The sequence below is a fragment of the Haliotis rubra genome, unplaced genomic scaffold (assembly GCF_003918875.1).
Source record: "Haliotis rubra isolate DU_JTF1 unplaced genomic scaffold, ASM391887v1 Scf812, whole genome shotgun sequence".
Lineage (NCBI taxonomy): Eukaryota > Metazoa > Mollusca > Gastropoda > Lepetellida > Haliotidae > Haliotis > Haliotis rubra.
In genome coordinates, this window is record NW_025767538.1 from 19,953 (window position 1) to 36,796 (window position 16,844).

Here is a 16,844-nt window from a genome sequence, read left to right on the forward strand (position 1 = left end):
TTTGTGTGGAGAGATTTATCACCTCAGTGTTGATAAGCCGGGAAACATTAGTGCAGGTTAACCCCATAGCATCAAGTGGGCAAACTTTTGCGGGAGAGATTTAACCCCATCAGTGCAGGTTAACCCCATTAACCCCATCGTGGTTAACCCCATCAGTGCAGGTTAACCCCATCAGTGCAGGTTAACCCCATCAGTGCAGGTTAACCCCATCAGTGCAGGTTAACCCCATCAGTGCTGGTTAACCCCATCAGTGCAGGTTAACCCCATCAGTGCGGGTTAACCCTATCAGTCTAGGTTAACCCATCAGTGCAGGTTAACCCCATCAGTGCAGGTTAACCCATCAGTGTAGATTAACCCCAACAGTGCAGGTTAACCCCATCAGTGCAGGTTAACCCCATCAGTCTAGGTTAACCCATCAGTGTAGATTAACCCCAACAGTGCAGGTTAACCCCATCAGTGCAGGTTAACCCCATCAGTGCAGGTTAACCCCATCAGTCTAGGTTAACCCATCAGTGTAGATTAACCCCATCAGTGCTGGTTAACCCTTCAGTCTAGGTTAACCCCATCAGTGCAGGTTAACCCTATCAGTGCAGGTTAACCCCATCAGTGCAGGGTTACACCCATTAGTGTAGATTAACCCCATCATCTGTTACCCTGTCAGTGCAAGTTAACCCCATCAGTGCAAGTTAAACCCATCAGTGCAAGTTAAACCCATCAGTGCAAATTAAACCCATTGGTGCAAGTTAAACCCATCAGTGCAAGTTAAACCCATCGGTGCAAGTTAAACCCATCGGTGCAAGTTAAACCCATCGGTGCAAGTTAAACCCATCAGTGCAAGTGCAAATCAAACCCATCGGTGCAAGTTAAAGTGCAAGTTAAACCCATCAGGTGCAAGTTAAACCCATAGGTGCAAGTTAAAACCATCGGCAAGTTAAACCCATCGGGTGCAAGTTAAAGTCATCAGTGCAAGTTAAACCCATCGGTGCAAGTTAAACCCATCAGTGCGATAAACCCGTCAGTGCAAGTTAAACCCATCGATGTAGGTAAAACCCATCAGTGCAGTTGTACCTTTAACATGTTTATTAACACTTATCACAGGCTAAATCTTACAGTTAATTAATCTTCTGTGGCATGTTAACTCTTTCACTTTTGTGTATTTTAACCTTTACAGTGAAGATTAACCCATTTTGGTCTGAGTAAACCTGACTCAGTGCACTTACTCTCAGTGTTCATGAATCCCACATCACAGTATACTTGTACATCTCAAGTTACCTTGGCTAGTCACAGGCTGCTTGTTGCATCCCTGATGTTAGAACTGAACAGCTTCGTCGTGGTCGTCAATCTAAAACCTCAATAACCCAGGGTCTGCCAGTAGTCTAAGACTTGTTGGTGTGTGTAACGGTATAGTACATTGATGTTTGATGCTGGTGTTGTGTCTCTGTCCAGCCTCGTGGTGGTCGTCAATCTAAAACCTCAATAACCCAGGGTCTGCCAGTAGTCTAAGACTTGTTGGTGTGTGTAACGGTATAGTACATTGATGTTTGATGCTGGTGTTGTGTCTCTGTCCAGCCTCGCGTGTGGTCGCCAATCTAAAACCTCAATAACCCAGGGTCTGCCAGTAGTCTAAGACTTGTTGGTGTGTGTAACGGTATAGTACATTGATGTTTGATGCTGGTGTTGTGTCTCTGTCCAGCTTCGTGGTGGTCGTCAATCTAAAACCTCAATAACCCAGGGTCTGCCAGTAGTCTAAGACTTGTTGGTGTGTGTAACGGTATAGTACATTGATGTTTGATGCTGGTGTTGTGTCTGTCCAGCCACAGGTGGTGATGTGAAGGTCGGGATAACCCAGGGTCACCGGAGCTGAAGACTTGTTGGTGCGCTTGCCTGGCCTGATCTCCACAACTGTAGGCCTGTCCCCTGCAGAGGTGGTGGACATGGCAGAGCCCCTGGCCTGGGAGTCACTGGGACATGGTGTTCCTGCCCCAGCTCGGCAAACTGAAAGACTTCATCCACAAGTATGGTGGCATCACGTCTCTCATGACAGAAGGTAGGTGGCAGCTCTAAACTTCTTGGCACATCCAGGTTAGAAGTGATCTTCAGCAACCCATGCTTGTCAGAAGTGACTTTTGTAATGGGGTTATTTGGCTTGGTTTATTCACGCCCTTGTATCCTAATTACATAGTGAATCTCCTACTATGTGATGCTCCTGCTCTGAACTGAACACAACCATCACCTGTATTATGGATAACTGTGTGAAGCCGACACCTTCCTGCAGCAACTGGTCAGAAACAGAGAAAACTCTGGCTGAAACATACTTTTATCATGAAACAATTGGGTTGAGAACCAGTATTTTTTCGCAAGTGAAGCGCTCACTATACCATCGCGATGTTATGTAACAATGCTCAATGGGGTTCCATGCTCTATATCTACTTCGGAGCATGCAGGTGGAAAATATCAGTTAAGTTTTGTTATTTGATTGCTACAGCTGTACACGTTGTAAAAGTAAAATATTCAGTCTGAATGAATCCGGAGCCACTCACTTCTATTTCTGACTACAAGTTGAGTGGAGATTATTTTAGAAACTGGGATTTAGTGTGTAGGAAAGTCACACTGAAAAATTACTGGTCTGGGCCAATTTTACCAAAATCTGGCATATCTTGGAGAACGGAAACACTGATACAAGTATCTAAGTACTATATGGCTAACAAGTTACTTTGACATTGCCCGCACTGTTTTCTAAATGACCCACATTACTAAGGACAGATGGAAAGACAAGAATGAACACTTCAGGTTTGGGACTATGTGACACTGGTGCACAGATTGTTTACTGTTTGACATTCCTCCATGCCTGTGTAGGTCAGATTAACCAAATGATGATGTTCTGTAAGTTGGCTCCCTATTAAAAATAGCATTAAATCAGCAGGTATACTCTCTCAACATGGAAGAAATTCTTCTGTTTAAATGTTGTGATGCTGCTGTCTTGGCACTAGGATTACACTTGTCGTGGAAAGATGCAAGGGTCAAGGCCATATTACTTGCTGGGAGCCATGGTCGCGTAATGTGTTTTACAGGTGGCACTAAGAAGGTCACAACTGATGTCGCTTGCCATGGAGACCCAGCCTGAGTTTTGCTGAAACTGGTTAGCCAGACATCACCTGAAAAGTTCCAAGATGCTCTGTCCAGCAAGGATGTCCAAGGTGTTTGGGCCATCTTGTTTCCATGGTGATGATGAACAAGGGTATTGAGAACACTCCCACTGCTCTTTGGCCAATCACATGAAGACAGCCCTGTTTTCCCTTCATGCTGCCAGTCAGACACCAGGTAACCATGGTAACAGAGAATCAGTCATATCATAAGAGTTTTGGTTTTACATGCACTGCACGCGATTCTCTAGCCATATACATAGTTTGGAAGAGTGAATCTGATGTTTTGTGTCCGCACTTTCTCAGGACCATACTGCTGCTCTACATGTATTTTGATTTCTACCAACATGTACTGTATGTCCAGGTGGACCCCCACAGGCTCGATCGGTCCCAACCCGGCAGTCATGTTTGTCATGGAGTGTCTGGTGAAGCTGCCACTCAGACTGTCTGTTGCCCTTGCCAACCAGGTAAGATCTAATCACCAAACAGGTGATCTATCTTCAACAAATAGCTGATGCTGATACCAGGTGATCTATCCTTGCCAACCAGGGTGACTATCCATGCCTATGTTAACTGGCAAACGCTTGGCCTTGACAGATGTACCTCCAGCTTCTTATGAAGAACATGTTGGTGCACTGTGACCTTTGTGTGGTTGTTTAATTGTGATCTGTTCATAATAGTAGTCGTGCCTCTAATGAACACCACCCTCATTACAATATAACTGTTCCAAACACTACTTTCATTTATGATTTGTCTGATATTTGTAGATCTTCCTGGAACCGCTGGGTCAGGTCGTCGGTACCACTAAGTCCAAATTACTTCTATTGTCGGCTTGTCACAATGACAGTCGGAGGGTCCAGCAGCTGGAGAAGCTGGGATGTCTTCTGGGGGTCCAGGAGTGGACGGTCACTCTCACCAACAAGTGTCTGCCACCCCCAGATGCCATCACGGAAGTCTTCTCGGCTGCCGACATCAAGGACCTGAGGGAGCAAGGGGAGGAGCTGATTGTGGTGAGACATAGTGGAGCTGGTTGTGGTGAGACATAGTGGAGCTGATAGTGTGGTGAGACATAGTGGAGCTGATAGTGGTGAGACATAGTGGAGCTGATAGTGGTGAGACATAGTGGAGCTGATTGTGGTGAGACATAGTGGAGCTGATTGTGGTGAGACATAGTGGAGCTGATAGTGGTGAGACATAGTGGAGCTGATTGTGGTGAGACATAGTGGAGCTGATTGTGGAGCTGATGATAGTGGTGAGACATAGTGGAGCTGATAGTGGTGAGACATAGTGGAGCTGATAGTGGTGAGACATAGTGGAGCTGATTGTGGTGAGACATAGTGGAGCTGATTGTGGTGAGACATAGTGGAGCTGATAGTGGTGAGACATAGTGGAGCTGATGGTGAGAACATAGTGGAGCTGATTGTGGTGAGAGACATAGTGGAGCTGATTGTGGTGAGAGACATAGTGGAGCTGATTGTGGTGAGAGACATAGTGGAGCTGATGAGTGAGACATAGTGGAGCTGATAGTGGTGAGACATAGTGGAGCTGATTGTGGTGAGACATAGTGGAGCTGATTGTGGTGAGACATAGTGGAGCTGATTGTGGTGAGACATAGTGGAGCTGATTGTGGTGAGACATAGTGGAGCTGATTGTGGTGAGACATAGTGGAGCTGATAGTGGTGAGACATAGTGGAGCTGATAGTGGTGAGACATAGTGGAGCTGATAGTGGTGAGACATAGTGGAGCTGATGGTGATACATGGTGAGATAGATGAGTGGAGCTGATAGTGGTGAGACATAGTGGAGCTGATAGTGGAGAGACATAGTGGAGCTGATAGTGGTGAGACATAGTGGAGCTGATAGTGGTGAGACATAGTGGAGTGGTGATAGTGGAGCTGATAGTGGTGAGACATAGTGGAGCTGATAGTGGTGAGACATAGTGGAGAGACATAGTGGAGCTGATTGTGGTGATTGTGGTGAGACATAGTGGAGCTGATAGTGGAGAGAGACATAGTGGAGCTGATGGTGAGTAGTGAGACATAGTGGAGCTGATAGTGGTGAGACATAGTGGAGCTGATGGTGTGACATAGTGAGACATAGTGGAGCTGATAGTGAGACATAGAGACATAGTGGAGCTGATAGTGGTGAGACATAGTGGAGCTGATAGTGGTGAGACATAGTGGAGCTGGTGGTGAGACATAGTGGAGCTGGTAGTGGTGAGACATAGTGGAGCTGATAGTGGTGAGACATAGTGGAGCTGATAGTGAGGAGAGACATAGTGGAGCTGGTGTGGTGGTGAGACATAGTGGAGCTGATAGTGGTGAGACATAGTGGAGCTGATAGTGGTGAGACATAGTGGAGCTGATTGTGGTGAGACATAGTGGAGCTGATTGTGGTGAGACATAGTGGAGCTGATAGTGGTGAGACATAGTGGAGCTGATAGTGGTGAGACATAGTGGAGCTGGTAGTGGTGAGACATAGTGGAGCTGATAGTGGTGAGAGACATAGTGGAGCTGATAGTGGTGAGACATAGTGGAGCTGATAGTGGTGAGACATAGTGGAGCTGGTAGTGGTGAGACATAGTGGAGCTGATTGTGGTGAGAGGTGGAGCTGAGACACTGTGGAGACATAGAGACACTGATAGTGGACATGGAGCTGAGACATAGTGGGAGCTGATGGAGTGGTGAGACATAGTGGAGCTGATAGTGGTGAGACATGAGTGGAGCCGGAGACATAGTGAGACAGGGAGTGGAGCTGGATGGTGGTGAGACATAGTGGAGCTGATTGGTGAGTGAGACATAGTGGGAGCTGATGGAGTGAGTGAGACATAGTGGAGCTGATGTGAGACATGAGTGGTGAGACATAGTGGAGCTGTGGATGAGTGTGGTGAGACATAGTGGAGCTGATTGTGGTGAGACATGAGTGGAGCTGTGGAGCAGGTGTGGAGATGAGACATAGTGGAGCTGATTGTGGTGAGACATGAGTGGAGCTGATTGTGGTGAGACATAGTGGAGCTGATTGTGGTGAGACATAGTGGAGCTGGTAGTGAGCATAGTGGAGAGACTGAGAGACATAGTGGAGCTGGATAGTGGTGAGACATATGGAGAAATGGTGGATGATGGTGAGGTGAGATGAGTAGTGGAGCTGGTGGCAGTGGAAGATAGTGGAGCTGATAGTGGTGAGACATAGTGGAGCTGATTGTGGTGAGACATAGTGGAGCTGATTAGTGGTGAGAGACATAGTGGAGCTGATGTGGTGAGACATAGTGGAATGAGTGGAGCTGATAGTAGTGGTGAGACATAGTGGAGCTGGAGTGGTGGAGAGACATAGTGGAGCTGATAGTGGTGAGACATAGTGGAGCTGATAGTGGTGAGACATAGGTGAGTGGTGAGACATAGTGGAGCTGATAGTGGAGAGACATAGTGGAGCTGATAGTGGTGAGACATAGTGGAGCTGATAGTGGTGAGAGACATAGTGGAGCTGATAGTGGTGAGACATAGTGGAGCTGGTAGTGGAGAGACATAGTGGAGCTGATAGTGGTGAGACATAGTGGAGCTGTGGATGGTAGTGGTGTGAGACATAGTGGAGCTGATAGTTAAGACAGCGTCTTTCTGCTGTTTCTAGGAGAGTGAGTCAGAGGAAGAGTCTGAGTCAGAGGAAGAGTCAGACGACCTGGACTCCATCTTGTCTGATGACGACCAGGAGGAGCCAGCTGCCAGGAAGAACACAGAGGAGGGGAGCACGGTCAGGACGGACCTGGAGGTGAAGCTCGGGGAGGAGGCGGTCATGATGGATGGTGGCAGGGAAGACAAGAAGAAGGGTGTGTATGTCTGACATCTTTAAGTCAAACATTTGTTCATGTTGCAGTAAATCCAGGTACTAAATATTCCTTGTCAATACTTACACTGCTTGCATGCTGTTGATGTTTAACAGGAAGCTCCTCAGATTCATCAGATGAGGAAGAAGAAGAGGATAAGCTGGAGGAAGAGCAGACAGCAGAAAATGACAAGGAACCAAAGTTGAACAAATACCAGCTGATTATTGAGCAAATCCGACGCGAGGAGTTCGGCATCGGTGTGGAACTGAACGAAGATGGACAGCGGCTGATGAGGGTGCAGCAGGAGCGTCTAGGGCGGAGTTTGGACCGACTGTCTCGGGATCTGTACAGCAAGGACACGCACTTTGTGCTGGAGCTGGTGCAGAACGCAGATGACAATGCCTACCCAGACAACATCCAGAACAATGAGAACGATGAGTGTCCCTCGGTGAAGTTTCGAATTGACTCCGATGGGGTGATGGTCCAGAACAATGAGAATGGTTTTCGAGAGAAAGATATCCGAGCTCTCTGTGACGTGGGCAGGAGCACCAAGGGAAAACACAAGTTTGGGTACATCGGTGAGTCTTGCACCCAGTGGGAGATCTTAGTGCTCCATGTGTGATACCACATAACAACCAGTCACAACCAGTCACAACCAGTATCTGTAATATTGTAACTTGCTGATGTATATACCAGATGCTCTACCTATTCACCAGACATGTTGTGATTAGTATTCACACGATTTGACAATCTCTCCACAGGACAGAAAGGAATTGGCTTCAAATCAGTGTTCCGGGTAACAGATTGCCCTCATGTTCACTCCAATGGCTTCCACATTAAGTTTGATGTGAAGAGCGGACCCACTGGCTACATCCTGCCTCACTGGGTGGACGAAGAACACGCTCAGGATAAAGGGTGAGTTGTCAGTGGTGCCCAGTTGTGATCTGTGTTGAAGTGTTCAGCACGAGTGTGATCAGTGATGTTCAGCATGTGTGATGTGTGTTGAAGTGTTCAGCACGAGTGTGATCAGTGATGTTCAGCATGTGTGATGTGTGATGAAGTGTTCAGCACTAGTGTGATCAGTGATGTTCAGCATGTGTGATGAAGTGTTCAGCACTAGTGTGATCAGTGATGTTCAGCATGTGTGATGTGTGATGAAGATTTCAGCATGTGTGATCTGTGATGAAGTGTTCAGCATGTGTGATCTGTGATGAAGTGTTCAGCATGTGTGGACTGTGATGAAGTGTTCATTATGTGTGATCTGTGATGAAGTGTTCAGCATTAGTGGTCTGTGATGAAGTGTTCAGCATGTGTGATCTGTGATGAAGTGTTCATCATGTGTGTGATCTGTGATGAAGTGTTCGGCATATGTGTGATCTGTGATGAAGTGTTCAGCATGTGTGTGATCTGTGATGAAGTGTGTTCAGCATGTGTGATCTGTGATCAGCATGTGTGATGTGATGAAGTGTTCAGCATGTGTGATCTGTGATGAAGTGTTCAGCATGTGTGATCTGTGATGAAGTGTTCAGCATGTGTGATCTGTGATGAGTGTTCAGCATTAGTGGTCTGTGATGATGTTCAGCATGTGTGTGATCTGTGATGAAGTGTTCAGCATGTGTGTGATCTGTGATGAAGTGTTCAGCATGTGTGATCTGTGATGAAGTGTTCAGCATGTGTGATCTGTGATGAAGTGTTCAGCATGTGTGATCTGTGATGAAGTGTTCAGCATGTGCGGATCCAGATGAAGTACCGGACTGTGATGAAGTGTTCATTATGTGTGATCTGTGATGAAGTGTTCAGCATGTGTGGTCTGTGATGAAGTGTTCAGCATGTGTGATCTGTGATGAAGTGTTCATCATGTGTGTGATCTGTGATGAAGTGTTCAATATGTGTGATCTGTGATGAAGTGTTCAGCATGTGTGTGATCTGTGATGAAGTGTTCAGCATGTGTGATCTGTGATGAAGTGTTCAGCATGTGTGATCTGTGATGAAGTGTTCAGCATGTGTGATCTGTGATGAAGTGTTCAGCATGTGTGATCTGTGATGAAGTGTTCAGCATGTGTGATCTGTGATGAAGTGTTCAGCATTAGTGGTCTGTGATGAAGTGTTCAGCATGTGTGTGATCTGTGATGAAGTGTTCAGCATGTGTGTGATCTGTGATGAAGTGTTCAGCATGTGTGATCTGTGATGAAGTGTTCAGCATGTGAGTGATCTGTGATGAAGTGTTCAGCATGTGTGTGATCTGGCGAGGAAGTGTTCAGCATGTGTGAGCTGTGATGAAGTGTTCCGGCATGTGTGATCTGTGATGAAGTGTTCAGCATGTGTGATCTGTGATGAAGTGTTCAGCATATGTGATCTGTGATGAAGTGTTCAGCATGTGTGTGATCTGTGATGAAGTGTTCAGCATGTGTGTGATCTGTGATGAAGTGTTCAGCCTGTGCGGATCTGTGATGAAGTGTTCCGGCATGTGTGTGATCTGTGATGAAGTGTTCAGCATGTGTGATCTGTGATGAAGTGTTCGCATGTGTTATCTGTGATGAAGTGTTCATGTGTGTGTCTGTGATCCAGCATGATCTGTGATGAAGTGTTCAGCATGTGTGATCTGTGATGAAGTGTTCAGCATGTGTGATCTGTGATGAAGTGTTCATCATGTGTGTGATCTGTGATGAAGTGTTCGGCATATGTGTGATCTGTGATGAAGTGTTCAGCATGTGTGTGATCTGTGATGAAGTGTTCAGCATGTGTGATCTGTGATGAAGTGTTCAGCATGTGTGATCTGTGATGAAGTGTTCAGCATGTGTGATCTGTGATGAAGTGTTCAGCATGTGTGATCTGTGATGAAGTGTTCAGCATATGTGTGATCTGTGATGAAGTGTTCAGCATTAGTGGTCTGTGATGAAGTGTTCAGCATGTGTGATCTGTGATGAAGTGTTCAGCATGTGTGTGATCTGTGATGAAGTGTTCAGCATGTGTGATCTGTGATGAAGTGTTCAGCATGTGAGTGATCTGTGATGAAGTGTTCAGCATGTGTGATCTGCGAGGAAGTGTTCAGCATGTGTGAGCTGTGATGAAGTGTTCGGCATGTGTGTGATCTGTGATGAAGTGTTCAGCATGTGTGATCTGTGATGAAGTGTTCAGCATATGTGATCTGTGATGAAGTGTTCAGCATGTGTGTGATCTGTGATGAAGTGTTCAGCATGTGTGTGATCTGTGATGAAGTGTTCAGCCTGTGTGATCTGTGATGAAGTGTTCGGCATGTGTGTGATCTGTGATGAAGTGTTCAGCATGTGTGATCTGTGATGAAGTGTTCGGCATGTGTTATCTGTGATGAAGTGTTCGGCATGTGTGTGATCTGTGATGAAGTGTTCAGCATGTGTGATCTGTGATGAAGTGTTCAGCATGTGTGATCTGTGATGAAGTGTTCAGCATGTGTGATCTTTGATGAAGTGTTCAGCACAAGTGTGATCTGTGATGAAGTGTTCAGCATATGTGTGATCTGTGATGAAGTGTTCAGCATGTGTGATCTGTGATGAAGTGTTCAGCATGTGTGTGATCTGTGATGAAGTGTTCAGCATGTGTGATCTGTGATGAAGTGTTCAGCATGTGTGATCTGTGATGAAGTGTTCAGCATGTGTGATCTGTGATGAAGTGTTCAGCATGTGTGATCTGTGATGAAGTGTTCAGCATGTGTGATCTGTGATGAAGTGTTCAGCATGTGTGTGATCTGTGATGAAGTGTTCAGCATGTGTGATCTGTGATGAAGTGTTCAGCATGTGTGATCTGTGATGAAGTGTTCAGCATGTGTGGATCTGTGATGAAGTGTTCAGCATGTGTGTGATCTGTGATGAAGTGTTCAGCATATGTGTGATCTGTGATGAAGTGTTCAGCATGTGTGATCTGTGATGAAGTGTTCAGCATGTGTGTGATCTGTGATGAAGTGTTCAGCATGTGTGTGATCTGTGATGAAGTGTTCAGCATGTGTGATCTGTGATGAAGTGTTCAGCATGTGTGATCTGTGATGAAGTGTTCAGCATGTGTGATCTGTGATGAAGTGTTCAGCATGTGTGTGATCTGTGATGAAGTGTTCAGCATGTGTGATCTGTGATGAAGTGTTCAGCATGTGTGATCTGTGATGAAGTGTTCAGCATTATGTGGTCTGTGATGAAGTGTTCAGCATGTGTGATCTGTGATGAAGTGTTCAGCATGTGTGTGATCTGTGATGAAGTGTTCAGCATGTGTGATCTGTGATGAAGTGTTCAGCATGTGTGATCTGTGATGAAGTGTTCGGCATGTGTGTGATCTGTGATGAAGTGTTCAGCATGTGTGATCTGTGATGAAGTGTTCAGTGTGTGATCCAGATGAAGTGTTCATCATGTGATCTGTGATGAAGTGTTCAGCATGTGTGATCTGTGATGAAGTGTTCAGCATGTGTGATCTGTGATGAAGTGTTCAGCATGTGTGATCTGTGATGAAGTGTTCAGCATGTGTGATCTGTGATGAAGTGTTCAGCATGTGTGATCTGTGATGAAGTGTTCATCATGTGTGTGATCTGTGATGAAGTGTTCGGCATATGTGTGATCTGTGATGAAGTGTTCAGCATGTGTGTGATCTGTGATGAAGTGTTCAGCATGTGTGATCTGTGATGAAGTGTTCAGCATGTGTGATCTGTGATGAAGTGTTCAGCATGTGTGATCTGTGATGAAGTGTTCAGCATGTGATCTGTGATGAAGTGTTCAGCATGTGTGATCTGTGATGAAGTGTTCAGCATGTGTGGTCTGTGATGAAGTGTTCAGCATGTGTGATCTGTGATGAAGTGTTCAGCATGTGTGATCTGTGATGAAGTGTTCAGCATGTGTGATCTGTGATGAAGTGTTCAGCATGTGTGATCTGTGATGAAGTGTTCAGCATGTGTGTGATCTGTGATGAAGTGTTCAGCATGTGTGATCTGTGATGAAGTGTTCAGCATGTGTGATCTGTGATGAAGTGTTCAGCATATAGTGATCTGTGATGAAGTGTTCAGCATGTGTGATCTGTGATGAAGTGTTCAGCATGTGTGATCTGTGATGAAGTGTTCAGCATATGTGTGATCTGTGATGAAGTGTTCAGCATGTGATCTGTGATGAAGTGTTCAGCATGTGTGTGATCTGTGATGAAGTGTTCAGCATGTGCGGATCTGTGATGAAGTGTTCAGCATGTGTGATCTGTGATGAAGTGTTCAGCATGTGTGTGATCTGTGATGAAGTGTTCAGCATGTGTGATCTGTGATGAAGTGTTCAGCATGTGATCTGTGATGAAGTGTTCAGCATGTGTGATCTGTGATGAAGTGTTCAGCATGTGTGTGATCTGTGATGAAGTGTTCAGCATGTGTGATCTGTGATGAAGTGTTCAGCATGTGAGTGATCTGTGATGAAGTGTTCAGCATGTGTGATCTGCGATGAAGTGTTCAGCATGTGAGCTGTGATGAAGTGTTCATGTGTGATCTGTGATGAAGTGTTCAGCATGTGTGATCTGTGATGAAGTGTTCAGCATGTGTGATCTGTGATGAAGTGTTCAGCATGTGTGTGATCTGTGATGAAGTGTTCAGCATGTGTGATCTGTGATGAAGTGTTCAGCCTGTGATCTGGATGATGAAGTGTTCGGCATGTGTGATCTGTGATGAAGTGTTCAGCATGTGTGATCTGTGATGAAGTGTTCGGCATGTGTTATCTGTGATGAAGTGTTCGGCATGTGTGTGATCTGTGATGAAGTGTTCAGCATGTGTGATCTGTGATGAAGTGTTCAGCATGTGTGATCTGTGATGAAGTGTTCATCATGTGTGTGATCTGTGATGAAGTGTTCGGCATATGTGTGATCTGTGATGAAGTGTTCAGCATGTGTGTGATCTGTGATGAAGTGTTCAGCATGTGTGATCTGTGATGAAGTGTTCAGCATGTGTGTGATCTGTGATGAAGTGTTCAGCATGTGTGATCTGTGATGAAGTGTTCAGCATGTGTGATCTGTGATGAAGTGTTCAGCATGTGTGATCTGTGATGAAGTGTTCAGCATTAGTGGTCTGTGATGAAGTGTTCAGCATGTGTGATCTGTGATGAAGTGTTCAGCATGTGTGATCTGTGATGAAGTGTTCAGCATGTGTGATCTGTGATGAAGTGTTCAGCATGTGAGTGATCTGTGATGAAGTGTTCAGCATGTGTGATCTGTGATGAAGTGTTCAGCATGTGTGATCTGTGATGAAAGTGTTCAGCATGTGTGATCTGTGATGAAGTGTTCAGCATGTGTGATCTGTGATGAAGTATGTTCAGCATATGTGATCTGTGATGAAGTGTTCAGCATGTGTGTGATCTGTGATGAAGTGTTCAGCATGTGTGTGATCTGTGATGAAGTGTTCAGCCTGTGTGATCTGTGATGAAGTGTTCGGCATGTGTGTGATCTGTGATGAAGTGTTCAGCATGTGTGATCTGTGATGAAGTGTTCGGCATGTGTTATCTGTGATGAAGTGTTCGGCATGTGTGTGATCTGTGATGAAGTGTTCAGCATGTGTGATCTGTGATGAAGTGTTCAGCATGTGTGATCTGTGATGAAGTGTTCAGCATGTGTGCTCTTTGATGAAGTGTTCAGCACAAGTATGATCTGTATTGAAGTGTTCAGCATATGTGTGATCTGTGATGAAGTGTTCAGCATGTGTGATCTGTGATGAAGTGTTCAGCATGTGTGTGATCTGTGATGAAGTGTTCAGCATGTGTGTGATCTGTGATGAAGTGTTCAGCATGTGTGATCTGTGATGAAGTGTTCGGCATGTGTGTGATCTGTGATGAAGTGTTCAGCATGTGTGATCTGTGATGAAGTGTTCGGCATGTGTGATCTGTGATGAAGTGTTCGGCATGTGTGTGATCTGTGATGAAGTGTTCAGCATGTGTGATCTGTGATGAAGTGTTCAGCATGTGTGATCTGTGATGAAGTGTTCAGCATGTGTGCTCTTTGATGAAGTGTTCAGCACAAGTATGATCTGTATTGAAGTGTTCAGCATATGTGTGATCTGTGATGAAGTGTTCAGCATGTGTGATCTGTGATGAAGTGTTCAGCATGTGTGTGATCTGTGATGAAGTGTTCAGCATGTGTGATCTGTGATGAAGTGTTCAGCATTAGTGGTCTGTGATGAAGTGTTCAGCATGTGTGTGATCTGTGATGAAGTGTTCAGCATGTGTGATCTGTGATGAAGTGTTCAGCATGTGTGATCTGTGATGAAGTGTTCAGCATGTGTGTGATCTGTGATGAAGTGTTCGGCATGTGTGATCTGTGATGAAGTGTTCAGCATGTGTGATCTGTGATGAAGTGTTCAGCATGTGTGATCTGTGATGAAGTGTTCAGCATGTGTGATCTGTGATGAAGTGTTCGGCATGTGTGATCTGTGATGAAGTGTTCAGCATGTGTGATCTGTGATGAAGTGTTCAGCATGTGTGCTCTTTGATGAAGTGTTCAGCACAAGTATGATCTGTATTGAAGTGTTCAGCATATGTGTGATCTGTGATGAAGTGTTCAGCATGTGTGTGATCTGTGATGAAGTGTTCAGCATGTGTGTGATCTGTGATGAAGTGTTCAGCATGTGTGTGATCTGTGATGAAGTGTTCAGCATGTGTGATCTGTGATGAAGTGTTCAGCATGTGTGATCTGTGATGAAGTGTTCAGCATGTGTGATCTGTGATGAAGTGTTCAGCATGTGTGATCTGTGATGAAGTGTTCAGCATGTGTGTGATCTGTGATGAAGTGTTCATCATGTGTGTGATCTGTGATGAAGTGTTCGGCATATGTGTGATCTGTGATGAAGTGTTCAGCATGTGTGTGATCTGTGATGAAGTGTTCAGCATGTGTGATCTGTGATGAAGTGTTCAGCATGTGTGATCTGTGATGAAGTGTTCAGCATGTGTGATCTGTGATGAAGTGTTCAGCATGTGTGATCTGTGATGAAGTGTTCAGCATGTGTGATCTGTGATGAAGTGTTCAGCATTAGTGGTCTGTGATGAAGTGTTCAGCATGTGTGATCTGTGATGAAGTGTTCAGCATGTGTGTGATCTGTGATGAAGTGTTCAGCATGTGTGATCTGTGATGAAGTGTTCAGCATGTGAGTGATCTGTGATGAAGTGTTCAGCATGTGTGATCTGCGAGGAAGTGTTCAGCATGTGTGAGCTGTGATGAAGTGTTCGGCATGTGTGTGATCTGTGATGAAGTGTTCAGCATGTGTGATCTGTGATGAAGTGTTCAGCATATGTGATCTGTGATGAAGTGTTCAGCATGTGTGTGATCTGTGATGAAGTGTTCAGCATGTGTGATCTGTGATGAAGTGTTCAGCCTGTGTGATCTGTGATGAAGTGTTAAATGTTCGGTGATGTTCAGCATGTGTGATCTGTGATGAAGTGTTCAGCATGTGTGATCTGTGATGAAGTGTTCAGCATGTGTGGCATGTGATTATCTGTGATGATGAAGTGTTCGGCATGTGTGTGATCTGTGATGAAGTGTTCAGCAAGTGTGATCTGTGATGAAGTGTTCAGCATGTGTGATCTGTGATGAAGTGTTCAGCATGTGTGCTCTTTGATGAAGTGTTCAGCACAAGTATGATCTGTATTGAAGTGTTCAGCATATGTGTGATCTGTGATGAAGTGTTCAGCATGTGTGATCTGTGATGAAGTGTTCAGCATGTGTGTGATCTGTGATGAAGTGTTCGGCATGTGTGTGATCTGTGATGAAGTGTTCAGCATGTGATCTGTGATGAAGTGTTCGGCATGTGTGATCTGTGATGAAGTGTTCAGCATGTGTGATCTGTGATGAAGTGTTCGGCATGTGTGATCTGTGATGAAGTGTTACGGCATGTGTGATCTGTGATGAAGTGTTCAGCATGTGTGATCTGTGATGAAGTGTTCAGCATGTGTGATCTGTGATGAAGTGTTCAGCATGTGTGCTCTTTGATGAAGTGTTCAGCACAAGTATGATCTGTATTGAAGTGTTCAGCATATGTGTGATCTGTGATGAAGTGTTCAGCATGTGTGTGATCTGTGATGAAGTGTTCAGCATGTGTGTGATCTGTGATGAAGTGTTCAGCATGTGTGTGATCTGTGATGAAGTGTTCAGCCTGTGTGATCTGTGATGAAGTGTTAAAATGGCATGTGTGATCTGTGATGATGAAGTGTTCAGCATGTGTGATCTGTGATGAAGTGTTCGGCATGTGTGATCTGTGATGAAGTGTTCGGCATGTGTGATCTGTGATGAAGTGTTCAGCATGTGTGGTCTGTGATGAAGTGTTCAGCATTGAGTGGTCTGGTGATCAAGTGTGCATGTGTGATCTGTGATGAAGTGTTCAGCATGTGTGTGATCTGTGATGAAGTGTTCAGCATGTGTGATCTGTGATGAAGTGTTCAGCATGTGTGTGATCTGTGATGAAGTGTTCAGCATGTGTGTGATCTGTGATGAAGTGTTCAGCATGTGTGATCTGTGATGAAGTGTTCAGCATGTGTGATCTGTGATGAAGTGTTCAGCATATGTGTGATCTGTGTTCATGTGTGAATGAAGTGTTCAGCATGTGTGTGATCTGTGATGAAGTGTTCAGCATGTGTGATCTGTGATGAAGTGTTCAGCATTTGTGATCTGTGATGAAGTGTTCAGCATGTGTGTGATCTGTGATGAAGTGTTCAGCATGTGTGTGATCTGTGATGAAGTGTTCAGCATGTGTGTGATCTGTGATGAAGTGTTCAGCATGTGTGTGATCTGTGATGAAGTGTTCAGCATGTGTGATCTGTGATGAAGTGTTCAGCATGTGTGTGATCTGTGATGAAGTGTTCGGCATGTGTGATCTGTGATGAAGTGTTCAGCATGTGTGATCTGTGATCTGTGATGAAG

General features: G+C 45.0%; 1 protein-coding gene across 1 annotated transcript in view; it reads left to right on the forward strand.

Annotated features, from left to right (window-relative positions):
- LOC124261849 (protein NO VEIN-like) overlaps positions 1-16,844 on the forward strand; it is a 78,930-nt gene that overhangs the window by 11,228 nt on the left and 50,858 nt on the right. Inside the window, 8 exon segments of the mRNA XM_046696222.1 lie at positions 1,924-2,047; positions 3,072-3,118; positions 3,311-3,321; positions 3,508-3,610; positions 3,911-4,153; positions 6,767-6,962; positions 7,076-7,537; positions 7,721-7,874. Coding sequence (XP_046552178.1) covers positions 1,924-2,047; positions 3,072-3,118; positions 3,311-3,321; positions 3,508-3,610; positions 3,911-4,153; positions 6,767-6,962; positions 7,076-7,537; positions 7,721-7,874 — 1,340 coding nt within the window.